This window comes from Neomonachus schauinslandi, chromosome 2 (assembly GCF_002201575.2).
Source record: "Neomonachus schauinslandi chromosome 2, ASM220157v2, whole genome shotgun sequence".
Taxonomy (NCBI): Eukaryota; Metazoa; Chordata; class Mammalia; order Carnivora; family Phocidae; genus Neomonachus; species Neomonachus schauinslandi.
Genome location: NC_058404.1, coordinates 200,711,912 through 200,734,647, shown reverse-complemented (window position 1 = coordinate 200,734,647; position 22,736 = coordinate 200,711,912). Strand labels below are relative to the sequence as shown.

Here is a 22,736-nt window from a genome sequence, read left to right as displayed (position 1 = left end):
CACCAAGCGGAGGCGCCTCTCAGGGAAAGGGATGAGTTCATTCTCGTCGCTCCGAGTGAACCAAGAATACCCACCCCATGGAATACTGCACTGCGGAAGTCACCAGGGGACGCTGTGCGGAAAATGAAGGGCAGGACAGTGCACACCGATGTGACCTTTTATGTAAAACTGGAAAAATAATTTCAAACAGAAACACGTAGGACTTTTTTTTTCCAGAATCAAAAGATTTGCTAACAGCACTTCTGGGGAGAAGATCTAGCAGGGAGGGGCAGGAGGAGGGTTTTCGCTTTCTGTGATATTTAGATTTTCTGGCCTTGTGTATCACTTAGGATTTTTTCTTCACCTCACCTACAGTGACCTGGCTGACGAGATTATGGGTGTTTTGTTCCCTATAACTAAAAATAACCTGCACATGTAAGCGTCACAGCCTTGACAAAACACCCGTGTGGTGATGAGCACCCGGAGCAGCTGGGTTTCCGGTACAGCCAGGCGTTGGCGGGACCGGCTGCACTCCTGGGGGTGAGCACCCCCTCACATGGGAGTCAGGCGAGCCAGAGCCAGGCCCCTGGGAGGCTGGACGGTCCAGGCACTTCCTCCACCTGCACGAGGAGATGCTGCAAGAGTTCCCGCGCTCCTTCTGGAATAGAGATGCTGAGCACAGGCGTGACCTCATTTACAACACAGACCCAGCACTCCCGACGGGGCAGGGGCGGGAGGGACGTCAGCTTCTGCAGCATCCCGTGTGGGTGTAACTATCGGGCTGTGTTACCGGGGGAATCCGGAGGAAGGCACCCCAACCCGCAGAGTCTGTGGTCCCCGGAGGAGCTCCTCTCGCCTTGGCCCCCGCCCGGCCTCGGCTCACGGGGCAGCAGCAGCTCACAGAACCTGCTTCTGCCTCTTGGGGGTCTGGGGCGGCCGCAGCTCTGCCGGCCCGTGGGCAAACGGGCAGCCGTCTGAAGGCAAAACACAACCGTCAGGGTGGTGACTGAAGAACCAGCAGATGCGGGTCTTGAAGGCCTCCGAGAAGAGCTTCCGCTTGGCCTCTGGGCACTGCTGCCTGTGCGGCTTCTCCTCTCTCCAGTCGCGGATGTGAACGCTCCCATTCAGAACTGTGCTCGGGACAAAGAGAAGACACGGCCCGGGTGTTCTCCTCCGAGCCCACCGACTCACCAGGGCCTGGGGCGGCAGCCCCCCAGACACCGGCCGTCAGAGCCCGGAGCCTCGGCCCGGCAGGGCAGGCAGGGGGGTGGGAGGGAGGGCCCGAGGGAGCAGGCGAGGAGCAGGCTGGGGGAGCCTGGAGGGGCCAGCGTCAGGGGCCGTCAGGAGGCGCACGCTGGACACCAGGGGCTGGGGTGAAAAACCGTAGGGAAGCTGAGGGCCCGCTGCTGACAAGATCCAGGCTGTGACCACGGACAAGTGGCTGGGGACGCACCAGGATGGGCCTGTGGGCAACGAGGCCAAGGGCCTGGGAGACCACGGTGTAAGAGCCACGTGTAGTCCCAGACTCGGGTGCAACTTGGGAAGCTGTGGTGGTCTCTGACCTGGAGAACCTCACCTCCGCATCAAAGAAAAACAAGCAAAGCTCCTTTCTAGGCAGGCGAAGATGAGGGTTTACTGGCATCCCTCACAGCCAGAGTCCCAAAATACAAACAGTGAGGAGGGGTACAGCAGCCAATCAGCAGGGTGGGGGCTGCCGCAGGACACGGGGACTGGGGGGTATGGCCCCAGCAGCTGCCCGGGCCCCCACCCAGCTGCCTCCTGAGCCAGTCGCCCCATTCGGGCTGAGACTCCCCCCAGGCGTTCACCTGGCCATTTGACCCCCAGAAGCCAGCAACTCCAAGGAAACGTGGCCAAAGCAGCCAAATGCATCCTGGTTTTCCCTGGAAGCTATAAAATCACCTGGCGACAGACAGGCTCGGGGAGAAATAAAGGAAGCTTAGTGAATAAATCTGGCTCTCCCACTTCTAACAAGAACTTGAAAGCACGAATTAAAGCTTAGAGTTTGCTTTCAAATGGCCTTGAGTTGCAATAACAAAACTGTCTCTGCAGACTGCCATTTATTAAACATTTTCCCTTAAACCAGAGAAAGGAGCTGCAGAGAGGCGCCCCATGCACGGAGGGCCACAATGGAAGGCTCTGTCACAGGAGTCAAGAAGCACCTACTCTGGGCCTGGCACAGCTGTCTCCTCTTCGGAGCTGGCCTCCCACACTGTTCCCCACAAGGCTGACACCTAGCTTCCTCGGTGTGAAAGCTCAGGTCAGGGGAACATCACTGGGTTCCACTGGATGGATGTCCCCGCAGCATAAGGACGTGGCCCTGAAGTGTGTCCCGAAGGAGCCCCAAGGCACGACTCCCACCAGGTGCCTGGGGTGTGCACCCTAAAAATGCAAGGAGCCCTCGGCCCAGCCCAGAGGCCTGGACGTGTTCAAGAGAAACCTGGGGAGAGGGCAAGGTGGGGGGGGGCCAAAGCCTCCACAGGGGGCCCCTCCCCTGAGGACTGGCTGGCCCATACCAGGCCGTCTTGTGAGTTAAAAGGGCACCTCGCCACGTTCAGGGTCAGGGAAAAGGGGGCCTGGGCACCAATGACAGAGGACCGGCCCTGGCAGAGACCGTGACACGCTCCCGTGCACCCGCACGTCCCAGGGCAGCTCTCTGCCGTGCCCCTCCTGACACCCCCAGCCCCAGTCCTGGGTAGGCCTGGGCCGGGCTGTACCCACTGTAGCCGGCTCACGGGTCAGAGCACCAGTGGACTCTCCCCAGGGGGAAATATACTCCAGATTCTAAAATGGAATCACAGGAACACAATACGTTCTACCAGGTTCCTGATTTGACACTTCCGTTTCCTCCCAAAGTATGCACTCCCTCGGAGTTGTCGAACGCAGCGCACAGAACCTGCTGGTCCGTTCCCCACCTGCTTCTGACAGCAGACGTTACCACAGCCAAAGCGCTCTGAGGAACCAGCTGCAGGCTGTTCCAGAAAGTCACTATGGACAATTTACCGGAACAGTGCCCCGTGCTCAGGTTCTGATCAGACGTGGCCTGGGTTGCCAGGCCAGTCTCTCCATTTAGGAGAGACTTTGGGCAAGTCCCCAGCTGTCAGTGGCAGCACAGGGAGTGACAGCACCGCGGCCAGGGACCATGCGGCCAGGGCCGCGCCCACCACGCCCCCACCCCCCACCGCCCCAGACGGTAGCACGCGCCCGCCCGGGGAACCGGCCCGTACTTCCCAAGGTGCTCAGCGCTGGTGGAACTGAGGGCATCCAAAATCAATCTTACCTCCTAGGCCCTGTAAACATGACCAGAAACTAGCCACTCTCATTTAAAACACCCTCGGAGATAAGAGCAGCCTCGGTGCATAGTTTTTGCATGACTGTGAGCAAAATGTTTACTCAGAGCTCAGTCCCCAAGCCGCCTACCCAGAAGTGTTTTCCAAAAATAAATGTGCCCGCCCCCATGTGAACTGCATAGAAAAGCAATCACATACATGCATATTTATGGTGGGGAAAAAAAAGTGCTACGATTTCTTGAAGTCAAACAAAAAGCCATGCTGGGAAAAAGAGAAGAGCAGCCCTACTGGGTTGCAGTGAGTGTTTTCAGGGACAAAGGCCTTGTGAAACGGAGAGCAGATCCCAGACCGCTGTGCCAGAGCTCGGCTGGAGCAGGAACTGCGGGTTCAGAAAGGCCACCCTCCTCCCAGTGGCTCCACTCCCCAGTGGGGGGGCCTGCCCGCCCACACCCCAGCCTCCGCAGCCACCCCAACCGTGGACACTCCAGTTCTGCTTACAGGGCTCAATGCCATCCCAAGCACTTCCCCGAGCAAAGCCAGGTTTAAACGAAAACAAAGTCTAGCTCCACAAGGGCACCTGGGCCACCCAAAGGCACTGTAAGCCTGAGCACCCGAGCTCTCCCGCGCATGCGTGGGGGCCGCACGCACCCAGGTTCTCCCATGCACGCGTGGGGGGCCGCGCACACCCAAGCATACCCAAGAGCTCTCCCATGCACACATGCGGGCCATGCTCACCTGAGCTCTCCTGCGTCACGTGCACACACGGGCAAGAAAGAGAAGGTGACAGTGCCCAACTCCCTTAGCTTTACAGGCTGGGAGTGGACAGATGTGCTTCCATTAGCCGTGGCCACCGGCCCTGAGTCACTGTCCAACCTACCCTTCTCAGCAGCTGCACAAGGGTCGGGGTGTGGGGACTGACCTAAATCCTGGGGCTCAGATAACTGCCCGCATCCCTAGGCGAGGCCTGCGGGCCTCCCCCTCCTCCTGCATTGGGCTCTGCTCACAGGTGTCACCTTACAGACTGGGGACTCTGGGACTCAGTGGTCTCCCCCCACTCATCATCTCCCTAGGAGGAGGGGTCAGGGAAGTGTGTCTTCCTCACCGGGCTGCTCCGTCTTCATGCTGTGACATGGGCTCCGGGCCGCCCCTCGGGCCGCCCCTCCCGGCCCCACCCACAGGGAGCGCACAGTCGAGCTGGGGCGGTGGTGTGGCCAAACGCAAGAGGCCGAGGGACAGAAGCACACGCAGACCCTGGGGGCCCAGAGAGGCAGGAGTGGGTGGGAAGCAGTGTAGACAAGGTGTCCAGGCTGGGGTCTAGCACTCTGACGACAGCACCAGAAGGGCCAGGGCACGGGGACGGCGGCAGGGAGCCAGCAGGCAGCCTTGCAGCAGAGGAAAGAGCATGGTGAGTGGAACACAAGCCAGGGGGCCACATGGGGGAACCTGGGGGCATAAGCCTGGCAGGAGCGGGTGGGGTGAGGGCGGGGACGAGGCCAGCGGGCAGCCCGCCCTCACAGGAGCCCGGCTCAGCAGCTGCAGGGCGGCCCCAGGGGCACATGGCCTGGCCCTGCCGGCCTGGTCTTCTCCACCCACGTTCTCAGCACGTCTCCGCGTGCCATCACCCAGACCCTACCACGTGCACACCCCGCCCCCGCCCCGCCCCCGCCCTGCCCCCGTCTCCCAGAAAGAAGGGGTACCCGGCACTAGCCCACGGCACGCCTCACAGCGGAACAGGATAAGACGTGCTTCCTCGTATGAAGTCAAAGGAGCCAGACGCTGTGCTGCGGGGGGACTTGAACCGGGCCCTGCACCTGACCCTCGAGGCCCCCTGACATGGCAGAGAACAGGCGCACAGACGGGGACTCCGGAGACGGGGACTCCGGAGGTGGACTGGGGTCAATCACACGAGTGGCACCGCTCCCCCGTCAGAGAGGCCCAAAACCTCCTCACGGCCACCCCCACTCATCACACCCTAATCCTGCTCCTCCCCAGCTCAGACCCTACACGAACGCGCTTCCTCTTCCTCTTTACCGAGTCCCAGCCCAGATGTCATGTCCCCAGCACGGCCCTCCCGCCCCCTTCCTGCACATGGCGACTCCGGCAGAAACGTGCCTATGGTGCTTCGGTGACACCAGATGCCCCTCACTGCAGTGCTCAGGGGTGACAGAGCAGGCAGGCTGGGATTCGCTCCAAAATAATTCCACAAAGAAAGCAGGTAAAAGAGCTTCAAGAAGAAAAGAGGACAAAGGATCGACCATCTGGATGATGGGTGTATGCCTGAACACCCTAAATAAGGGAACTTCTTTCCACCCCAGGTCCCCATGTGAGCACCTGTTCCACGTCCCCCTCCCCACCAGCCCGGACGCTCCGGGACGCCAGGAGCAGACCAACTGAAAGGGCCCCTCTACCTCCTGGCTGTCCCGGGAGCCTGGAGCGCGGGGCAGAAGGGGAATGAGAGCCTCTCTCCCAAGGGCCCGGGGGCAGGCACGCAGGTCAGGGGAGCGGACAGGCATCGGGGCTTCCTCCTCTAACCGCCCAGGGCCCAGCTGGGAGCTCGGGATGCTTCCAGTCTGCAGGCAGCCAAGAGCCAACGCAAATAACAATCCCCCACCCAAAAAGTCGTCCAGTGACACCCCGCCAGCAGGCTTTCAAACTTGCTCTTCCTTCTGTGTGAGGCGTGAGCACATCCCAGACAGGGGTAAGGCCAGGCCCGGGGGGCACCGTGCCTGTGGGGGCTGGACTGGAGAAAATCAGAGAAGAGGTGTGGCCGATATCCCTTCCTGGTAGAAGATGCTCAGAGGGCAGAAGCTGGGCATGGGCAGGGGGACTCTATGCTCTCTCTCCCACTTTCCTAGGAGTCCAAATCTCTAAAGCAAACTTTACTCAGGGGCGCCTGGGTGCTCGGTCGGTTGAGCATCTGACTCTTGGTTTCAGCTCAGGTCATGATCTCAGGGTCCTGGGGATCGGGCTGGGAGGCCAGGGGCCTGCTGGAGATTCTCTCTCTCTGCCCCTCCCCTCTGATCACTTGCGTCTACACATGCACTCTCTCTAAAATAGATACATTTTTTAAAAATTTTTTAAAAAAATAAAGGAAACCTTACTTAATAGAAAAAGCGGGGGCAGTGATGGCAGAATCTGTGGGGAAGAATATTCTGACTCGGGAAAGGTGGAGCGTGTCACCCACACCTGAGAAACGATCGCGTTTCAAGGCTCAATCCCCTTACCCTCAAACACCTGATGGTTGTTTCTGAGCAGCGTCTGCAGGCCTCCACATTCCCGCTTCAACCTCTGCAGCATCCCCCTGTCCAGCTTATGGGCTACTTCCGCCAAGGAGAGGCTTCCTGTGGAAAATCGGGTTTCCCCAACAACAATATAAAGGCCGCTGGCGACCTTTATATTGGCATCAGGAGGGGCCGTGAGATTTACCTTTGCTCTGAGTCCACACCACACAACACGGAGCTGGAACGACACGGGCCAGGCTGCCACCACCTGGGATGCCAGGGACTTCCCACCTGCCAGGCCCTGCAGCTGGGGTCTCACCCACGCCCACCCAACAACTCTGCAGGCCAGCGGAGACAGCCCTGCCTCCCAGACACAGAAAAGCAGTGCTGGCGTGTGGCCCAGCCCCGGACGCCCAGGGGAGTGGCCGCTCTGTGGCTGGGATTCCATCTACCAAAGCCCGGCTGGCCTTCAAGATGCACCTCTCAGCTGCCTCAAACTCATTCCGAGAGCAAGCAGGACGTCTAAGGAGGCCGAAACCGGCCCAGGTGGCCTTCCCTGCCCCTCCTGGGTCTGGTCCCGCACAAGCGCCCGACGCTGGCGCTCACATGCACAGCTCCACACAGCCACCTCCCGGTTGCTCGTCCTCTGCCGTGTGCGTGTCCTGACCCAGTCGTGAGGGCAGGGACCACCTCCTCCTGCCTGTGCTCCCTTACAAAGATCCCTTAGGGCCTGGGGACAGACGCGCTCGTACATCACACAGGGGCAGGCTCCGGAGGGGTCACTAAATTCCAGCAACCAAAAGGTGGGAAGACGACCTGAGGGCAGGAACCTGTGGGCTGAGAGGCCAAGGGCGCAGTTCCACCCCACTGGAGCACCTCAGGCCAGCCCCAGACACTGAGACCCATGCAGGGAGGGTGGCCTACCAGCTCTGCAGGTGTTTCCGCTGGGCGGGCGGGCCCGAGACCCGAGACTCAGAGCCACCTGCTATCTACGTCTGAGCCTAGAAGACCCAGTCTGCTATGGCCAGAGTTCTGTCCCAGGCACAGGCAAGCACCTCCTAAGCTCAGTCATTCCTGGGGTCTGAAGGTCAAACTCCACATTTTCAGACTCACCCAAATGTCTCTGAGGCGCCTGCCCGCCTGCTGCGGACTCCCTGCCCTTCGAGGTCCCCATGGAAGCCCCCCACCCAGCTTGCCTTCCTCTTCACTCAGGCCCCACCTCAGCAGGGCACACCAGAACGTGGGGTGCCAACCCACAGATCAGTCCATGGCGCCCCAGGCTGGCGCCCAATTACACAGATGCTCAGCCACCTGCAGTGGGGGGGCTCTGGCTGGGGCTGCCACCACATCCCTAGAAGGCCCTCCCTTAGATTAGACGCCACCAGGGTCAGTGATGCGCAGAGAAGCGGAGATGCTCCATGGCCCTGCCCCGTGGCAAGTACACGAGAGCGTGCAGGCTTAGAGCAGGACAACATCACGGGTCGGGGAGGCCAGGCTTGCCGCCTCCTCCCGGGGCCCCCACTCACGGGCCAGCCAGGCAGCAGCCCCTGACAGCATGAGGGAGGGCTCCCCCAGGTCCTCCAATGACCCCAAACACTCAGGCAAGTCTCTGGCGCTGCCAGACCCAGCCAGCTCCACAGCGCCCTCTGGCGCCGCCGGGCAGGAAAGAAACCAGCTTGGACCAGCCAGCCGCCTAGGACTCCAAACGCTCACTACAAAAATAGCAGAAGCTCACACTTTGGTCCCTCTCTCTCTTGAATGCCACTGATTTCAGCACGTTACTCATCCTATGAGAATAATCAGATACGATTTTCTCCCTTTCATCACGTCTGAGTTTTGCACTTTGGGGATTTCAAAGAGAATCACGTTATCAGACTACGTCTCCGAAACGTTACCTTATTGTCAAGAAGACAGCGCACTTTCCTGGCATTAAGGACTCTGTTTTTGGTTTGGATAACTCCTATAAATTGAAAATAAAGGGCTCCACACCCTGAAGCCTGGACAATTCTGTAAAGGTTAATTACCCCTCTGCCCTCAGTGCCTTGCTCTGAGGGAACGGAGTCCTGTACGTTAATGGGAACTGTAGGAAAACTTCAAACAACGAGTGTAGAGTGCCCTGTTCATCATCGATGTCTCTTTAAAACACACGTAATTAAAAATAACCACACAATTTTAAGTTGGTCCTAGAGGAGAGCCGAGCCGCTGCCTGAAAGCCAGCAGGCACGCAGCTGCTGGGGGCTGGGGGCCGGGGGCTGGGGGCCTACCTCCTCGGTTCCAGGCCTTCGAGCTGCTGCTTGGAGCACTTCCTGTGTTTAACTGCTCTCCATCCAACAGCAAATGTGCCACTTGCAAAACCACTTGGTCAATAAAATCTCGAGGGAGGGTGGCACAATTCCTCACGCGCTCAGCTTTTTCTCTAGGCTGAAATCCAGACAGCCAGAGTTGGTTGGCTCGGGCCTCTGCCCCTCCCTCGGCAGCCTCGGCGTCCGGGGCCTGGGGCCCGTCGGGGTGACCTGCGCGTCCCACAGCGGCCCGGGGTGGAGGAGGGGCAGGCGCCTTGCCAGGTGGGCTCATGGGGCGGCCCCGCCTGCTGTTAATGTACTGGGTTCTCTGCTCATCCATGGAACCTTCTCCAGCAGGTGAGTATGTTCTGGATTTCCCAATGAGACAAACCTGCATGGGAAAAACCGCAGGGTATTTTACCAGGCTCCTAGAGTATGTCCATGGTTTCCATTCAATTCTCGTGTTCTGCAATACAAATTAAAGTTTTAGACATTTATCATGGAAGAAATGCTTATTCTAAAAATGTCCAAAATAAACCAAGAGCAAAAGCCCATGAAGAATCTCAAGGCTCGGACTTTGAGAGCCCTAACACACGCATATAAATCTTGAGTCCACGCCTACTGAGCTTACAGCCGGGCCGCTCTGAACACTCACTCGAGGGAGCCTTTGTGTGACCCCCAAGTGCAGACACCGATGGTAAGCTAGAGCTCTCAAAATGAGCCGTCCTTCTCTGGACCTGATGCGGCGCCGATGCTCACTCCATGCTCTCTCCTCACTACATCCAGATGAAGGATGCTGCACATGCGTCCCCGGGGCGAGCGAGGCTGGTCCAGCGACACCACCCCGAGCACAGCGTCTCTGGACCTCCTCCCCAGGCGGGAGCTACAAACCCAGGTTACAGGCACTGAAAGAAAGCGGCTCTAATCACATCAGAGGCACCCCTCACTATGCCCCAGCGGGATCCTGGGCAGGTGACGTAACGTCTCCGCGTGGCAACAAGCAGCAGGGAGTCATCAGCCCTCACTGAACAGCCGCTATGTGTGGCCACCTGCTCTTGCATTTGCCCCCCAAACCACTGAATTACAAGAAAGCTGAGACTCGGGGCGCCTGGGTGGCTCAGTCGTTAAGCGTCTGCTTTCGGCTCAGGTCATGATCCCAGGGTCCTGGGATCAAGCCCCACATCTGGCTCCTGGCTCGGCGGGGAGTCTGCTTCTCCCTCTGCCTCTCCTCCTGCACGTGCTCTCTCTCTCTCTCTCTCTCTGTATCTCTGTGTCTTGAATGAATAAACAAAATCTTCTAAAAAAAAATGTTTTTTTTAAAAAAGAAAGCTGAGACTGAGATTAAGGACTGGTACTTGGCCTCCAGCAAGACAATGGAAAGACAAGTGCAAAAACCCGAGCTGTGGGATCCTTGTACCCACATGACCCAAATTCCAGCAGTTCCCAGACTCAATTCCAGCTTCAGTGGAGTGACTCGCCGACGTGAGGACATTTACGAGGACACCATGGCTCCAAAGCAGGGTCCTAAAGGAAGCTTTGAGAGTGACCTGAGCAGTGACCACGTGGGCAGCAATGACGTACCTGAGGCCGAGTGGGCCGCACTCACCGCCACCGAGCGTTATCTCGTCCCCGCTGGGCACACGAGGACACGGGCACGGTTTGCAATGTGCCCAGGAGTTCACGGCTAGCAGGTGGCAGAGCGAAGAGCTCACCTCACACCTGTCTTGAATCCTTTTTGCCACATCAAGCAATCAAGCTATCAAGCTTACAATTTGGATATGATGGGTTTTTGTGTTTTGCTGGTCAAAAAAAGCACACCGATGGCCATGGAGTCTGATAAAAGGAAGCTATCAGAGATTATGACAAACTGATGGCTCAGAGGGTGAGCGGGAACATGGCCGAGTCCGCCCTGACCACCTGGCAGGGTCACAGAGGGCCACTTGCTGTTTTCACAGACTGGGAGAGGGTAAAGGTCTGTCTGGGCAAATTACCTTTCAGGTAAATCTGAACTAATGAAGCATGTAAGGAGAAAATGGGAATCATTCTGAACTTCTGAACCAAACTTCAATTTCAGCCAATCACTGGGGAACCCGAGGAGTCAGAACTCAGAGCAGGAAACCTCAGACAACACTCGGGCCACTGCTACACAAGTCAGACTGACACCCACTCCGGACAGGTCCCCGAGGGCCACACGCAGTTTCTGGGAAGAAAATGAAGACGCGGCGAGGGTCCTGGAAAGCCGCCATGGGAGGGGCCGTGGGGGCAAAACGAGCCCCCCGAACACCACCCGTGGCCGAGACGCTGAGATCACCACAGGCAGCTCTGGATCGCACCCAGTGTTGAACACCATTGTCCCCTGTGGTTCTGTAACACAGCCCTCAGCCCCCCATCCAGACGCCAGCACCTCACCAAGGATGGTGAGCCCCCGGCGACCAGGACGTACCCTTTTGGTTGAGGGAATGCGCAGGCAGTCCTCCTCGACGTGAAACCCGCAGGCCAGCCCCACTTCCATGATGAAATCAAGGTACTCTCGGTACTGAGTCTTCCGGCTCTGCCTCCGGGAGTATTTCCCAGTGAAGCCAAAGAAGCAGCAGGGAAGGACAAAGAAACGGCAGCCGTAGGAGGACCTTCAAAATCAATCCATAAGAAACAAAAGGAAATTCAGCGGAAAGCCACATCGTGCATCGGGGTAACATACATACGTGTGCTGGTGGCTGCATGTTTTCTGATGAGAAAATGAGTAACAGCTCTCCCTAATTCAATTTCTAGAAACAATGAGCATGGCATACCTTCCCCATAAAACATGGATCTAATTACCTTTATAAAAACTTTCCCCATTGCAGTTGTTCTCGTCAACTGAAACATAAGACTTCCCGAAGCACGTGAGGCTCCGGCTGGGAGGGAGGGACCTCGGAGGCAGACATGCAAAGACTAAGACGTGCTCCTTGACCAACGTTATCCTCCGAGAGCTAGGACCCTGGATGGGGAGCCACAGCCACAAAACCTTCAGGGCAGCGACGTCGCCTGCACCTTCGCGTGTCTCCTCCTGACCTAGAAGCGCCGCCACCCTGCGTACAGGCCCCGGGCTGAGAACTAAATATTGCTGCATGTCACTATGTTCACAGACTTTTCCTTTGAAGACCGACCCTTGTTGTCAGAAAAAAGCTTCCACAATATGACCCGTCTCTCAACACTGGCTATAAACACCGCAGAAGTCATCAGTTTTCACCAGCACCATTCAATAGAAGAATGCCGTGAACCACATTTGCGACCTTATCTTTTCCAGCCGGGCAGAATTCAACCCTGACCCGACAGACTCGGCACATTATCCTTTCAACAATTTGAACCAGCTCCATTTCCAGTGCTGGACAGCCACCAGGCAGCTCGATGTGGACAGCGAGGTTTGCCCCGCCACCCGCCCTGCCACCCGGACCACCTGCTCACCTGGCCGCAATGACAGGTATCCATGGTGTTAGTTCATCGGAATGGTTACCAATTAACCAGTCGACGTCAGGGAAAAGGTTCTTATCATTTGGTGTGATTGCACCTTCCTAAAGGAAAACACCAAACAAGACCACGGGTTCGGTAAAGCAGCACAGAGCTACTGAGGCAAGGCCCCGCACATCCTCGGCTTGCTGGGCGGGGTCCCAGCCCCCCGGGGCCTCATGGGTACTGGGTAGGCACCCGAAGGTAGAGCCATGTCTGCCCCACAGGGCGTGGAACGGGGCAGTTTCTATCGTCATCTCTAGGGAAACCAACAATGCCCTCTGAGCGCTAATCGCTTTTTGACAGACGTGCTTCTGTTCACCAGCATACAAGGAGCTCTGGGAGGTGGGACAAAGCAACCATATCCATACTCCAGAGCGTCGGAGCCAGAAAGGGCCTTGGAGCAAGCGAGTGGAAAGCAAGCAGGTCTGAAGTTGATTTAAGTGTGTAACGTAACGCACCACGCAACCTCACGTCTGTCAATCGACGTGACGAAGCACACCCACGACAGCATGAGGAGAGGTAAGAGAGGCGGGGGCAGTTTATATGTAGCAGAATAAGTCTCTGCTATCGTGCTCTTTTGTAAACACTCAGACACCAAGTAAAAAACCCACTCCATAGGCAGGTTAACCATTCTGATAATTCCTGTAATTAAGCCGAAAACAGCTTGATTTTATGATTTAAGAACGGCCATCATGAATGATTAAAGTCAGGCCCCAACAGTGGGTCTGTTGGTAAGCACTGGAAAGACAGAGAGAAAAGATACGACCACTCAAAATCCTACTTTTAAAACTGAAGAACGAACTCCCAAGGGAAGCAAGCGCAGCTGCCATCCCTTGATCAGAACAAACTGGGAAGACATTATGACAACCTCACGTTCAAGGCCATCCCTTAGGACAACAAAACCATGGGTCTTTTGCAGACGTGATGTATACAAAAGTGGAATTTAAACTCTACAATCTCTCTGGTTCTTAAATAAGCATCTGGACTTCTACTTACATATTAAAACACTGAAGACAGTACAGCTCGATGGATTTATACATAATTTAAAAGCAGGAAAAACAAACCTTTGATATGATCCTCTATTCTCACCCCATCTAGATTTAGTTGCCCATTTCCCTTTAAATGGCCTGCATGAATAAAAACATAATCTACAGCTGCTGTTATTTAAGACGGGTGGTTTTGTTCTTAGCAGTTTCTTGCTTACAATCAAATGAAGATTTTGAAAGAAGCTGGAAACTCATGCTCGGCTTTTGACGGTGCAGATAAAGACAATGAGCCCACAGAGGCAGCCATGAACTCCCTTCCACGAATCTTTTTCATTTTTTGCAATATTATTCTCAACTTTAAAAGAAAGTGGGGCACAAAGTATAAAGAGTCTCAGACTCTTACTATTTACAGATGAAATGGCAGGGCTGAGATCTGTTTCCCAAGAGCAGCGGGCCGAGTAGGGGCTACAAGAGTAACTGTGACGTCCGTGAGCTGCCCGGATGCTCACTCTCGTCCGTTCGCCCTTGCGTTGTCCACAAAAGTGAGCATGAGAAGTGCCGTCAGCACTCTGCCTGGCTCGGAGGCCGCGGCCGGACACCAACGCCGTGAACACTGGACACCAGACCTGACGTGGGACTGCTGCTCAGGGGGCCGGTCACTTTCTCCCTTGGGGAGACACTCCTCTCTGACTGGTACCAGGACAAGTGAGCTACTCCTGAGCAAGGCTGCAGGGACCTGGGTTCACTGCGGCCTGAGGGTCATGGGCTCTGGAGGCCGGGCCACTAGATGGCTCACAGCAAATGTGTAGCCCACCTTCGTAGCTCCACGGGGCGTCCACACACACCTGCAGCCCCGCCCAGCCCGGCTGCAATTTACCTTCCTACCCTGGACTCCTCAGCACCTGCCCCTTGCTGGGAGGCCCTCCCGGCCACCCCATATACCCAGCATGACCTGGCCTTGCAGAGGCCCCCTCACCCTCCTCAGCATGTACCACACCTGCCACCCAGCACCCGCTCTGTATCCAGGGTGTTCCCCACCCCCACGAGGGCAAGAGCCTTTTCACTGTTGAAATGCCAGCACCTGAGAACGCCTGGCAGGTTGAGGGCATTCAAATATTTGGTAAATATGCAAATCTCTACTTTTTCTCCTAGTTTTTTTTTTGGATGCATCTCTTATAGCACCAAAACTCTTTCTGAAAGCGTATTTGAAGTAAAATCTTTCTGAAAACCATTATGACAATATCATCCCAAAACTTCTCAAGTTCGGCCTATGACAGATTTTTTTTTCAGTGGACTAAGACTGATGCATGAGGATTTATGTAGTGTAACCTGCCATCTGAAAACACGGTCAAGAACAGGAGGTGAGCCGAGAAGCAGTGTGCATGTGCCCTGCCCTCCAGGCACAGTGGGCGGGGCAGGGGACTGACTGCCAGCACCGCGCGAGGACTAGTTAACACGCATGAGGCACCTAGAAAGGTCAGCATCGGGCACACTCATGAAAACCACGGCCCCTAGAGGACAATCATGCTGAGAGCAAACAAATGAACAAGGTCAGTACCTACCTCTAAGCAAGTTTGTGGTCCATACGTGTCCCAGATTTTTCTTCTTCGGACATCGATCCCTCTGCCTGGATGCTAAAAGAATTTCAGAAATCAAAGGTCAACATCGGTACATCATAATAAATGAGCAAGACAAATTAAACTCTGCACGGAATGCCACCATTGTGAAGTGCAAGAGACCCAGATAGCACCCGCAGTTTCTCAGCAATTGAAACAGGTCAGGACCTGCACTCCGCTAAGGGTCCCCAGGAGTCTTCACGAAGGGGAAATGCAGTTGTGTGGGAACGTGTCTGAGGCCAGCAGCCCAGGAGACACATCTGGACACAGAGCCCCTCTCTCGTGGCCCAGAGTCAAGTCTGGACCCCAGCACGTCCGCCCCTCCAGCTTGCCAGGAGACAAGGCCCGTCCCCTGCGGCTGTTTCTCCCCCAGGATGTGTGCCCGTGCCCGCCGGCTCTCACAGGGCAACTGTGCTCATTTCCAAGTTGGGGGGAGAGGAGGGGTGCGCGAGGTAGCTCGTCCTCCTCACTTACCAGCCTGCAGGTTACCACCTGATTGCTGACCCCCCAACACCTTATTTACAGGTATTACCATTACAAACTCATTTTTTAATTACGCAAACAAAATGGACATTCTAACAACCCCATTTCAAGTTCCTATAGCTGTGGACAGAGTGCCTCTCCCACAGGGCAGAATGCTGCTGTCAGAAGTCAGCCGGGTCACCAGGTGACAGCAGTGCACCTCCCACAGTGAGTCCGCAGGAGGGCTGGACGCCAGCCCGAAGCACCGGCCCGGGAGGCCTGTGGCTCGCACTGAGCCGCCTGCTCCGAGCGACAGGGGCTGCTCTAAGCACGTCCCGCCGTTACTTCACGGATCCAGAAACGGTGCCCACACCGTTGTCGCCAGCGTCCATCACAGCAGGAGTGTGCCTGGCCTCTGAGCCGGGACTCCAGCTTCTGGGGGGCAGAACCCACTGCCTCTCATTCCCCTTCCGGTGCCCTGACATGCCGTGTTCCCCAAAGAGCCCCTGACGGCCACGACCACCGTGCCGCACAAAGTCTGTCGTCCAGCCGCACAGGCCGCCCCGCTCTCCTCGGTCCCAGCCCGACAGCCAGGCAGACTCTGGATCCAGCTCGTACCAGCAGAGAAAGACCTCAAGGACCCTTGTGCAGGAAAAGGAAGTAGGAATGGCCACGGAGCGCACCTTACCCCCTCCGTGCTCAGGATGTGCACCAGGAGACCGTTCCCGCATCCTAAGTCAACAAAGGACTGCTTGGCCGTCAAGCCCCGCTCAGCTCTTTCTTCTTCCCACAAAATCTAAGTTACAAAAAAAAAGTCAGTTCCTGATTCATTCCCTCCAAGAATAATTGAGACGCAAGCCCTGCATGGGATTACAAATCACATTTCCAGGACAGGCGGACAGGCCTCGTGTGGGGCCCTGGGTCTGCGCAGGTGACGCACAGGGAGCTGCCCTCGCCTGATGCCGCAGCGGCATCGAAGCCGTCCCCTGCCAGCACGAGTCCACACGAAAGTGGTCCTCTCTGGGCAAGAGCTTCACAGATTACTGCTGGTTCCTCATGCCTTCTCTGTTCTTCTAGGCTGTACACTCTGATAGTCAAAGCAAAATATGCTATTTCTAAAAAGGCTCTGAGAATCACAGATGAAAGGAAATTAGAAATTATCTGGCCTAAACATCTGTTAGATAAGAAAGTCAGGACTATTAAGTCAAGGGCACACCCAAATTTGGGGGCTAGTGAGCTAGCTAAGGACGGACCGAGGAGTGCAGGGGTCCCGTGAGCGGCGCGAGTGGCGTGGTGCCTCTGTGACGAGGGTACGTCAGGAACGCCCCGGCCGAGCGGGAGCCCCTGCGGTCTGGCCTCACGGCGCAGACATGCTCCTCACTCACACACACACACACACACACACTAGTGCACGAGCTACCGAGCCAGCATGCTAAGTTATGGATCTGATGAATGTGGCTCCCCACTGGTAGCGGCGGCGGGCAGCGACCTTCCCCCACCCCAGGGGGCCTGGGTGACCGAACACGCGCTTACCAGCAGGTACGCAGCAATGGCCACATCTTCATACACAAACTTTTCGGGATCGGTTACTTCAGGCCACACCTAAAACATTTTCCAGAGCATATGTATGTAACTGTTCGCTCGTCACCCTGCCATTTTACTACACGTAAGGTATCCCTGTCAGCGTAAGTCAAATGAGACTAACCAGGCAGTAGAATTTTTTAAAAAAGCTCATTCCAAAGGCAGACATTGATGATCCCTCTCTTACAGTAAGAGAGTGGCATAAAGACACGCAAAACCTTTACCGCATACGCGTGTAACGCGACACGTCAAGAGCAACGCAGTCCAAAGCAAGATTTTGCAACGAAAACAACCCATGTAGCTATTTAGATGAGGCAACTGGACATCGAGGAAAATGCTCAGTTTGCCCGCCCCATTGTTTATGCAGATGAGGAAAATGAACAAAGAAACTCGGACGAAGAAAGCAAAGGGGTCAGGAGGCTGGGGCTCCAGGCCTCTGGTCTGCTGGTGCCGGGCGGCCACTTGCTCAGCAGCAGCACTCAGCAGGTGGTCCCCATCTCCCTCTCCGGAAGCTAAAGCCTTCGCCGCCACACGGGACAGCCAGCAGGTGCTCTGCAAGCTGCAGCACACCGGCCGCACGAGCGTGACCCCTCACTGCCCACACAGGTCACGTGCTCAACGGGCAGCTAGCAGAAGAGGAAAAACCCACGACAAGGCCACACGTTCCGATTTCCGTGTCTAGTCATGGGGGGTCAGACGGGTCGGGCTGTCTCACGAAGGACAACTACAAAGGCCGGAATAATAGATGGAAGTCCTTTCCGGAAGGAACTGAATAGTTAATAAGATAATGAAGGCCTCTCAGGCCAGGATCTGAAAGAGAAAGGGCCCCCCGCTTAGGTCAGCCAGGCCTAGGACCCACACACTTCAGCAAGAATGAAAAAGGTCACTGTCTCCAGCCTGTGAACTTTGGGGTGCTCTGTTACACAACGATAGCTGACTGATAAAAAACAAACAAAACAACAGCAACAACAAAAACCACATATGGGTGCCTGGGTGGCTCAGTCAGTTAAGCATCTGACTCTTGATTTCAGCTCAGGTCATGATCTCAGGGTCATGGGATCGAGCCCCACATCAGGTTCTGTGCTGAAGAGGGACCCTGCTTAAGAGTCTCTCCTCTGCAACCCATCTCAAACAAAACAAAAACAAAAAAACACATACAGAAATGACAAATCCTGGTTCCTTCCAGAAAGAGGGCCATATGCTGGGAAGACTACAAAAGAAGTTCAGCTACATTAGGGAAGCTTTATTTCTTCCTCCGGGTGTGAGCACAGAGGTTTGCTGTTACGTTCTCTTTACGTCTTAAATATAAAGTTAAGGACATGTTCTGAAATTTATCTCCTTTATGGAAATATATGCTTTTACACTTTAATTTTTCACATCTTTTCTTTAAACATCCTTAAATTTATATAAGGAAATGTAGCAATTTTGTGACTAATATCCAATTATTTTCATTTAAATACTTTCCTTTTATTTGCTTGGAAAAAAATTAGCAATGTGCAAAAAAAAAAGATCCCTTTCCACCTGTCAACAGTTTTGCAGTTTGCATCCCTACATATGTCGAAATGTAGCCTGCAATGTGGGCCTCTAAGTGGCTATGTTCTGACTTGATGTCTGTGTCTGCAAACACCAGAAAGTTTACTGGAAAAATGATTTTACCTGGCATAGTTTGGTCAATGGCCCCTCATCAAAACGAGGGAATCACGAATGTTTCCCCAGTTACCTTGACCATATCTTTATACTTCTCCTTGAGCATCTGGTACGTCTTGCTGTATTTGATGATGGAAATGAGGGACAGGGTGCTTTTAAATCCACTCCTCTTGCTCTCCACAGACCACCGGGCCAGCCTGGCCAGCAGCTCTTCTACCAGCCAGGTGGGTTTGGGATAAACAATGCCATCTGAATGCCATTTTTCTGGACAGAAAATTAAAATAGATATGAACCTTTAAAAATAAGAGAAATATGAATAAGCAGAGCTAGTTTCAATTCTTATTTTTAAAGTAAACATTTACCAAAAAAAAGAGAGTACATGTTAAGATAGCTGTAATTACAAAATATTTGACCTGAAACCCAACCATTGGGAACTAGTTGCAGAACTTTCAACAAAGAGAGAAAAACACATTTTTTAAAAGCAGAAAGAATTCTTCTCTTATAAATGCTGTTAAAAATGCATCTACCCATCCTATGAAGCCCATCAGAAGGATGGACAAGGAACAAAGCTCCTCCTACCGTCTCCTTCACGCCCTGATTAGCCAGGTTCTGATTAGCCAGGTTCCAGATGTCTCAGGATCTTTCTAACATTCTGTTTTTGTGTATTTTCACACGTGCAACTCGTAGACTGGCTCACCAAATACTTCCTGGCCAGAAAGTGGAGTGCTCAGCCCCACGGCTAAGGACGTGCAGAGTCCCCCTGCAGCTCACAGGTTTGCGTTGTATGTGTCTCCTGCCCACTGTTACCTGCCCCGCGCCAGACGCACAGCAGGTCCTCTCTGTCCGTGTGTTTGAACACGTGAGTAAAAGCTCACACCCATGGGCCCAGATCACAATAAACTGTCTGAGGACATGATTCAGGCAGCACAATAAGGAAGAGCGTCCAGTTTGTCGGGCGGAGAGAGAAGGCTACAAAAAAGGTGGCATTCAACAGGGGCCCTAAGGACAAGTGGAGGCACGAGCAGCTGGGCGAGAGGGGCAGAAGTAGGACTGTCTGGCTTTTTGCCACCCTGAGCATCAGAGGGACACAAGTAACAGGCACGACTGTCCACTGGGAGGCACACCCCGGGGGAGCTCACACCGCAGGAAGAGCCTGGGAAGGACTCGGGCTGCTCCCCTTTCCCATCCCGTCACCTGGAAGCTCTCCTGCCAGGCCTGGCACACCCTGTCAGGCCCCTCCCCTGCTTGTCCCTGGGCCTCATGCTCTTCTCCCGGGTGTCCCCCAGAGTCCCCCCAGCCTACCTGCTCATCCACTCAGGCCTCACCTGGGATGCCCCGTCCTCAGAGGCACCCGCACCCGCTCTGCATGGGCCTGACACAACACCGCCTTTGCTACCGAGGGGACGTGGGAACAGAGACATGTTTCACCTGTTTTCTTAGCACTACCTGGTGGCGGAGCGTGTCTGTGTGTCACGCGGCTCCTCGCGGAGCACATGGTGGGGTGGGCGCACACCAACACTGCTGTGATGGCAGGAGCCAACAAGGAGCGTTGTGCGCTACGGTGGCGGCCCAGTCAACCCCCATTTAACTTGCACTCAGTAGCTGGCCCGAGTGCCCGAAGGGACGTAAGGGACAGCTGCCCAGGGGCTAGAGTACAGGAAACGCCAACCCGGAAAGACAGGAAGCAGGCAGCCGAGAGCGAGCCCTCAGTCCGTCAGCAAAGAATGTGCTGCCACGCACAGAACGTCCCATGTGCTGCCACAGCCGTGCGACACCGGGCACCGGGCACCTGCACAGCAGCCTCGAGCACATGCCTTCGGGGGCCACCCACCAGCTGGGCCGTCGGTGCCCCCCCAGGGACCGCCACAGGAGACACGTGTTCCCTCATGTGCCTGCTCCCAGTCCCCACTTTCCAACACGAGCACGCCGAGGAAGGGCCTGGGGCCGGGTCCCTCGAGCAGTCTCTAGACAATTCTAAGAGGCTTCAGCCGGGCCCTAAGTATTGCCATCGAGCTTCTATGCCTACCACAGGTCCTTATGAAGCCTGGGCCCCTCCTCAGAGGCTCAAGAATTATTAAACCCATCGCACAGGTGAGAAGACTGAGGGCCACAGAGGCGACATGCCAAGGTCACATGGCTAGTGGGCAAACCCAGGTCTATCTGACTGCACAACAGTCTCTTCACACTGTACTCCTCTGCTTTATACAAAGCCACGTGCCAAGCCCAGTCTGATTTAACAGCAAAAGTACAGACAGATGTGGCTCTCAGGAAAGGAGCAGCAGCAGAGCGATTAAGTGAATGGACCCTTCCTCTGACTTTTCCATTTAAAAAATACCAAATGGAAGTAAACCAAATTTCACACTTAGGGTACAGGCCCAAATGCCACATGGAACTAAGCGGGCTACTGAACTGCTACTTTCAGGATAAGCACCACTGAATACCCACTACATCCAAAACCACATGAGCCTCAGCAAGAAATAAAAAAAGAAACTATCCTCACTCCCCATTCCCAAGTCGTAAAAAAGAAAATAATAAAAAGGATTTGCGATTACTTGAATTCAGCTAAACCTAGGTGCTACTCATCATCCCAGCTATGTGGACTGTAAAGAATACAGACCTAGGCCCGGTGCCAACAGGAACAAAGACACGCCAAGGAAAGGCCAACTAGAAACAGGAAACATGTTCTCACACACCTCAGCTGCCAAAGGGCACCTTCAGCTCTTCAATGACCCTGAATCCTGCAGCTACCCAGACGTGTGACAGAAACCATACAGCCCTAGAGGAGGACTCCATTCTGTAGCTCTTACCATTCTTCCTGGCTCTGACTGAGCCGGACTTGATACACGTTGCTCATCTCAACCTTTACATTCCCTCTGTCATCTTCTTCCAAAGGTAAAAAAGTTACAGTTCCATTGAGGACATCTGGGGTAAAAAAGACAGGGATAACCAATCAAAACTGCTTGGTTCAGCATTTTATCAGGAGCAGTATTAAACATAGGCATGACTCAGCCCGACTTTGCTCTCCTGGGGCTTTCCCCGGCCTCCCTTTACCACAGACATGTTTTATGTCCTATCCACTGCTGCATCCCGAGCCTACAGGGCGCCAGGCCCACGCAGCAGATGCACCCAGCAGGAGCTGAAAGCAGAAGGTCGCTGTGGAGGAGCACTGCTTCTCCCCCGCAGGGAAGCCAATCTGGGAGTGCAGATGCCTACATCTGAAGGCCTCGGGGGCACTGGCTCACCAACCTCTGTCTGGCAGAAGGAAATGTAAAAGGTGATCAAACACCAGCGATCAAAGCTGGAAGAGCTCCTAAATTCGTCTCACGGAGAGCCTCCTGGCAGAGCGGACACATGGGAAGAGTCTTGCAGGGGCACAGGGGCAGACCATGCTGGGAAGTGGGGGTGGGAGGGAAGCACCTACAGCGATTTGGCATTGCGGCGTGTGGCACCACAGCCTCTTGAAGGCGATCGCGCCCTGATACCCACAGCCTGAGTCTGTGCCATGTGACAAGGCACAGAGGACTCTGCAGATGTGACGAGGCTACAGACCTCAGGAAAGGGAGTACTCGGGATGAGGCAGGTGGGCTCAGGCCAGTCACAGGGGCCTGGAAAAGCCGAGAACTTTCTCCAGCTGGAGTTTGCAAGCATGAGAAGGACTGGTGCAGGCTCTGAGACGCAGGAACCCGAGGGAGGCCTCCAGCAGCAGGCCCTCCACTAATCTCTTCACCTGCTAAACTCCTATTCATCATTCGACATCTGGAGCTCCGTCACCTTCTCCCTCAAGCATTCCAGACACTCGCCCCCCCCTACAATGACCCCATGCTCTGTACTAGAAATACACGTATCTATATGTCCCCTCAAAAGACAGTAAGAAAAAAATCTACAACCTCCCTAGGACATCGCAAATGTACCGACATAGTGAGAACTGTTGAGCCTTTTCACTGACCTAAGGCTCAAAGAATGCTTTTTAATCTAACTGCATCCTGTGCCAAAGAGTCTCTCTGACCACACTCCAGCCAGGCTCTTCTGCGCCCTGTCTCAACTAGGCTTCCACTTGGCCTAGAAGACTTCAACGGTGGCACGGTTCCTAACAGCTCAAGGCTGCATCCCTAGAATGACCCGAGGCTCCCTCAAAGCTGCCAGGACGCTCTCAGCCCTTACCTGA

General features: G+C 55.1%; 1 protein-coding gene across 1 annotated transcript in view; it reads right to left on the bottom strand.

The window, feature by feature from the left end:
• Nucleotides 1–151: 151 nt before the first annotated feature.
• TRMT44 (tRNA methyltransferase 44 homolog) overlaps nucleotides 152–22,736 on the bottom strand; it is a 23,433-nt gene continuing 848 nt past the window's right edge. The window contains exons 2-11 of the mRNA XM_021677707.1: nucleotides 21,379–21,493; nucleotides 18,645–18,864; nucleotides 16,877–16,945; nucleotides 16,032–16,139; nucleotides 14,828–14,899; nucleotides 12,235–12,341; nucleotides 11,234–11,417; nucleotides 8,773–9,181; nucleotides 6,512–6,628; nucleotides 152–1,109 (exon numbers count right to left, since the gene is read on the bottom strand). Of these exons, the coding sequence (XP_021533382.1) occupies nucleotides 877–1,109; nucleotides 6,512–6,628; nucleotides 8,773–9,181; nucleotides 11,234–11,417; nucleotides 12,235–12,341; nucleotides 14,828–14,899; nucleotides 16,032–16,139; nucleotides 16,877–16,945; nucleotides 18,645–18,864; nucleotides 21,379–21,493 (1,634 nt within the window). The 3' untranslated portion in view covers nucleotides 152–876. The remainder of the gene's footprint in view (nucleotides 1,110–6,511; nucleotides 6,629–8,772; nucleotides 9,182–11,233; nucleotides 11,418–12,234; nucleotides 12,342–14,827; nucleotides 14,900–16,031; nucleotides 16,140–16,876; nucleotides 16,946–18,644; nucleotides 18,865–21,378; nucleotides 21,494–22,736) is intronic.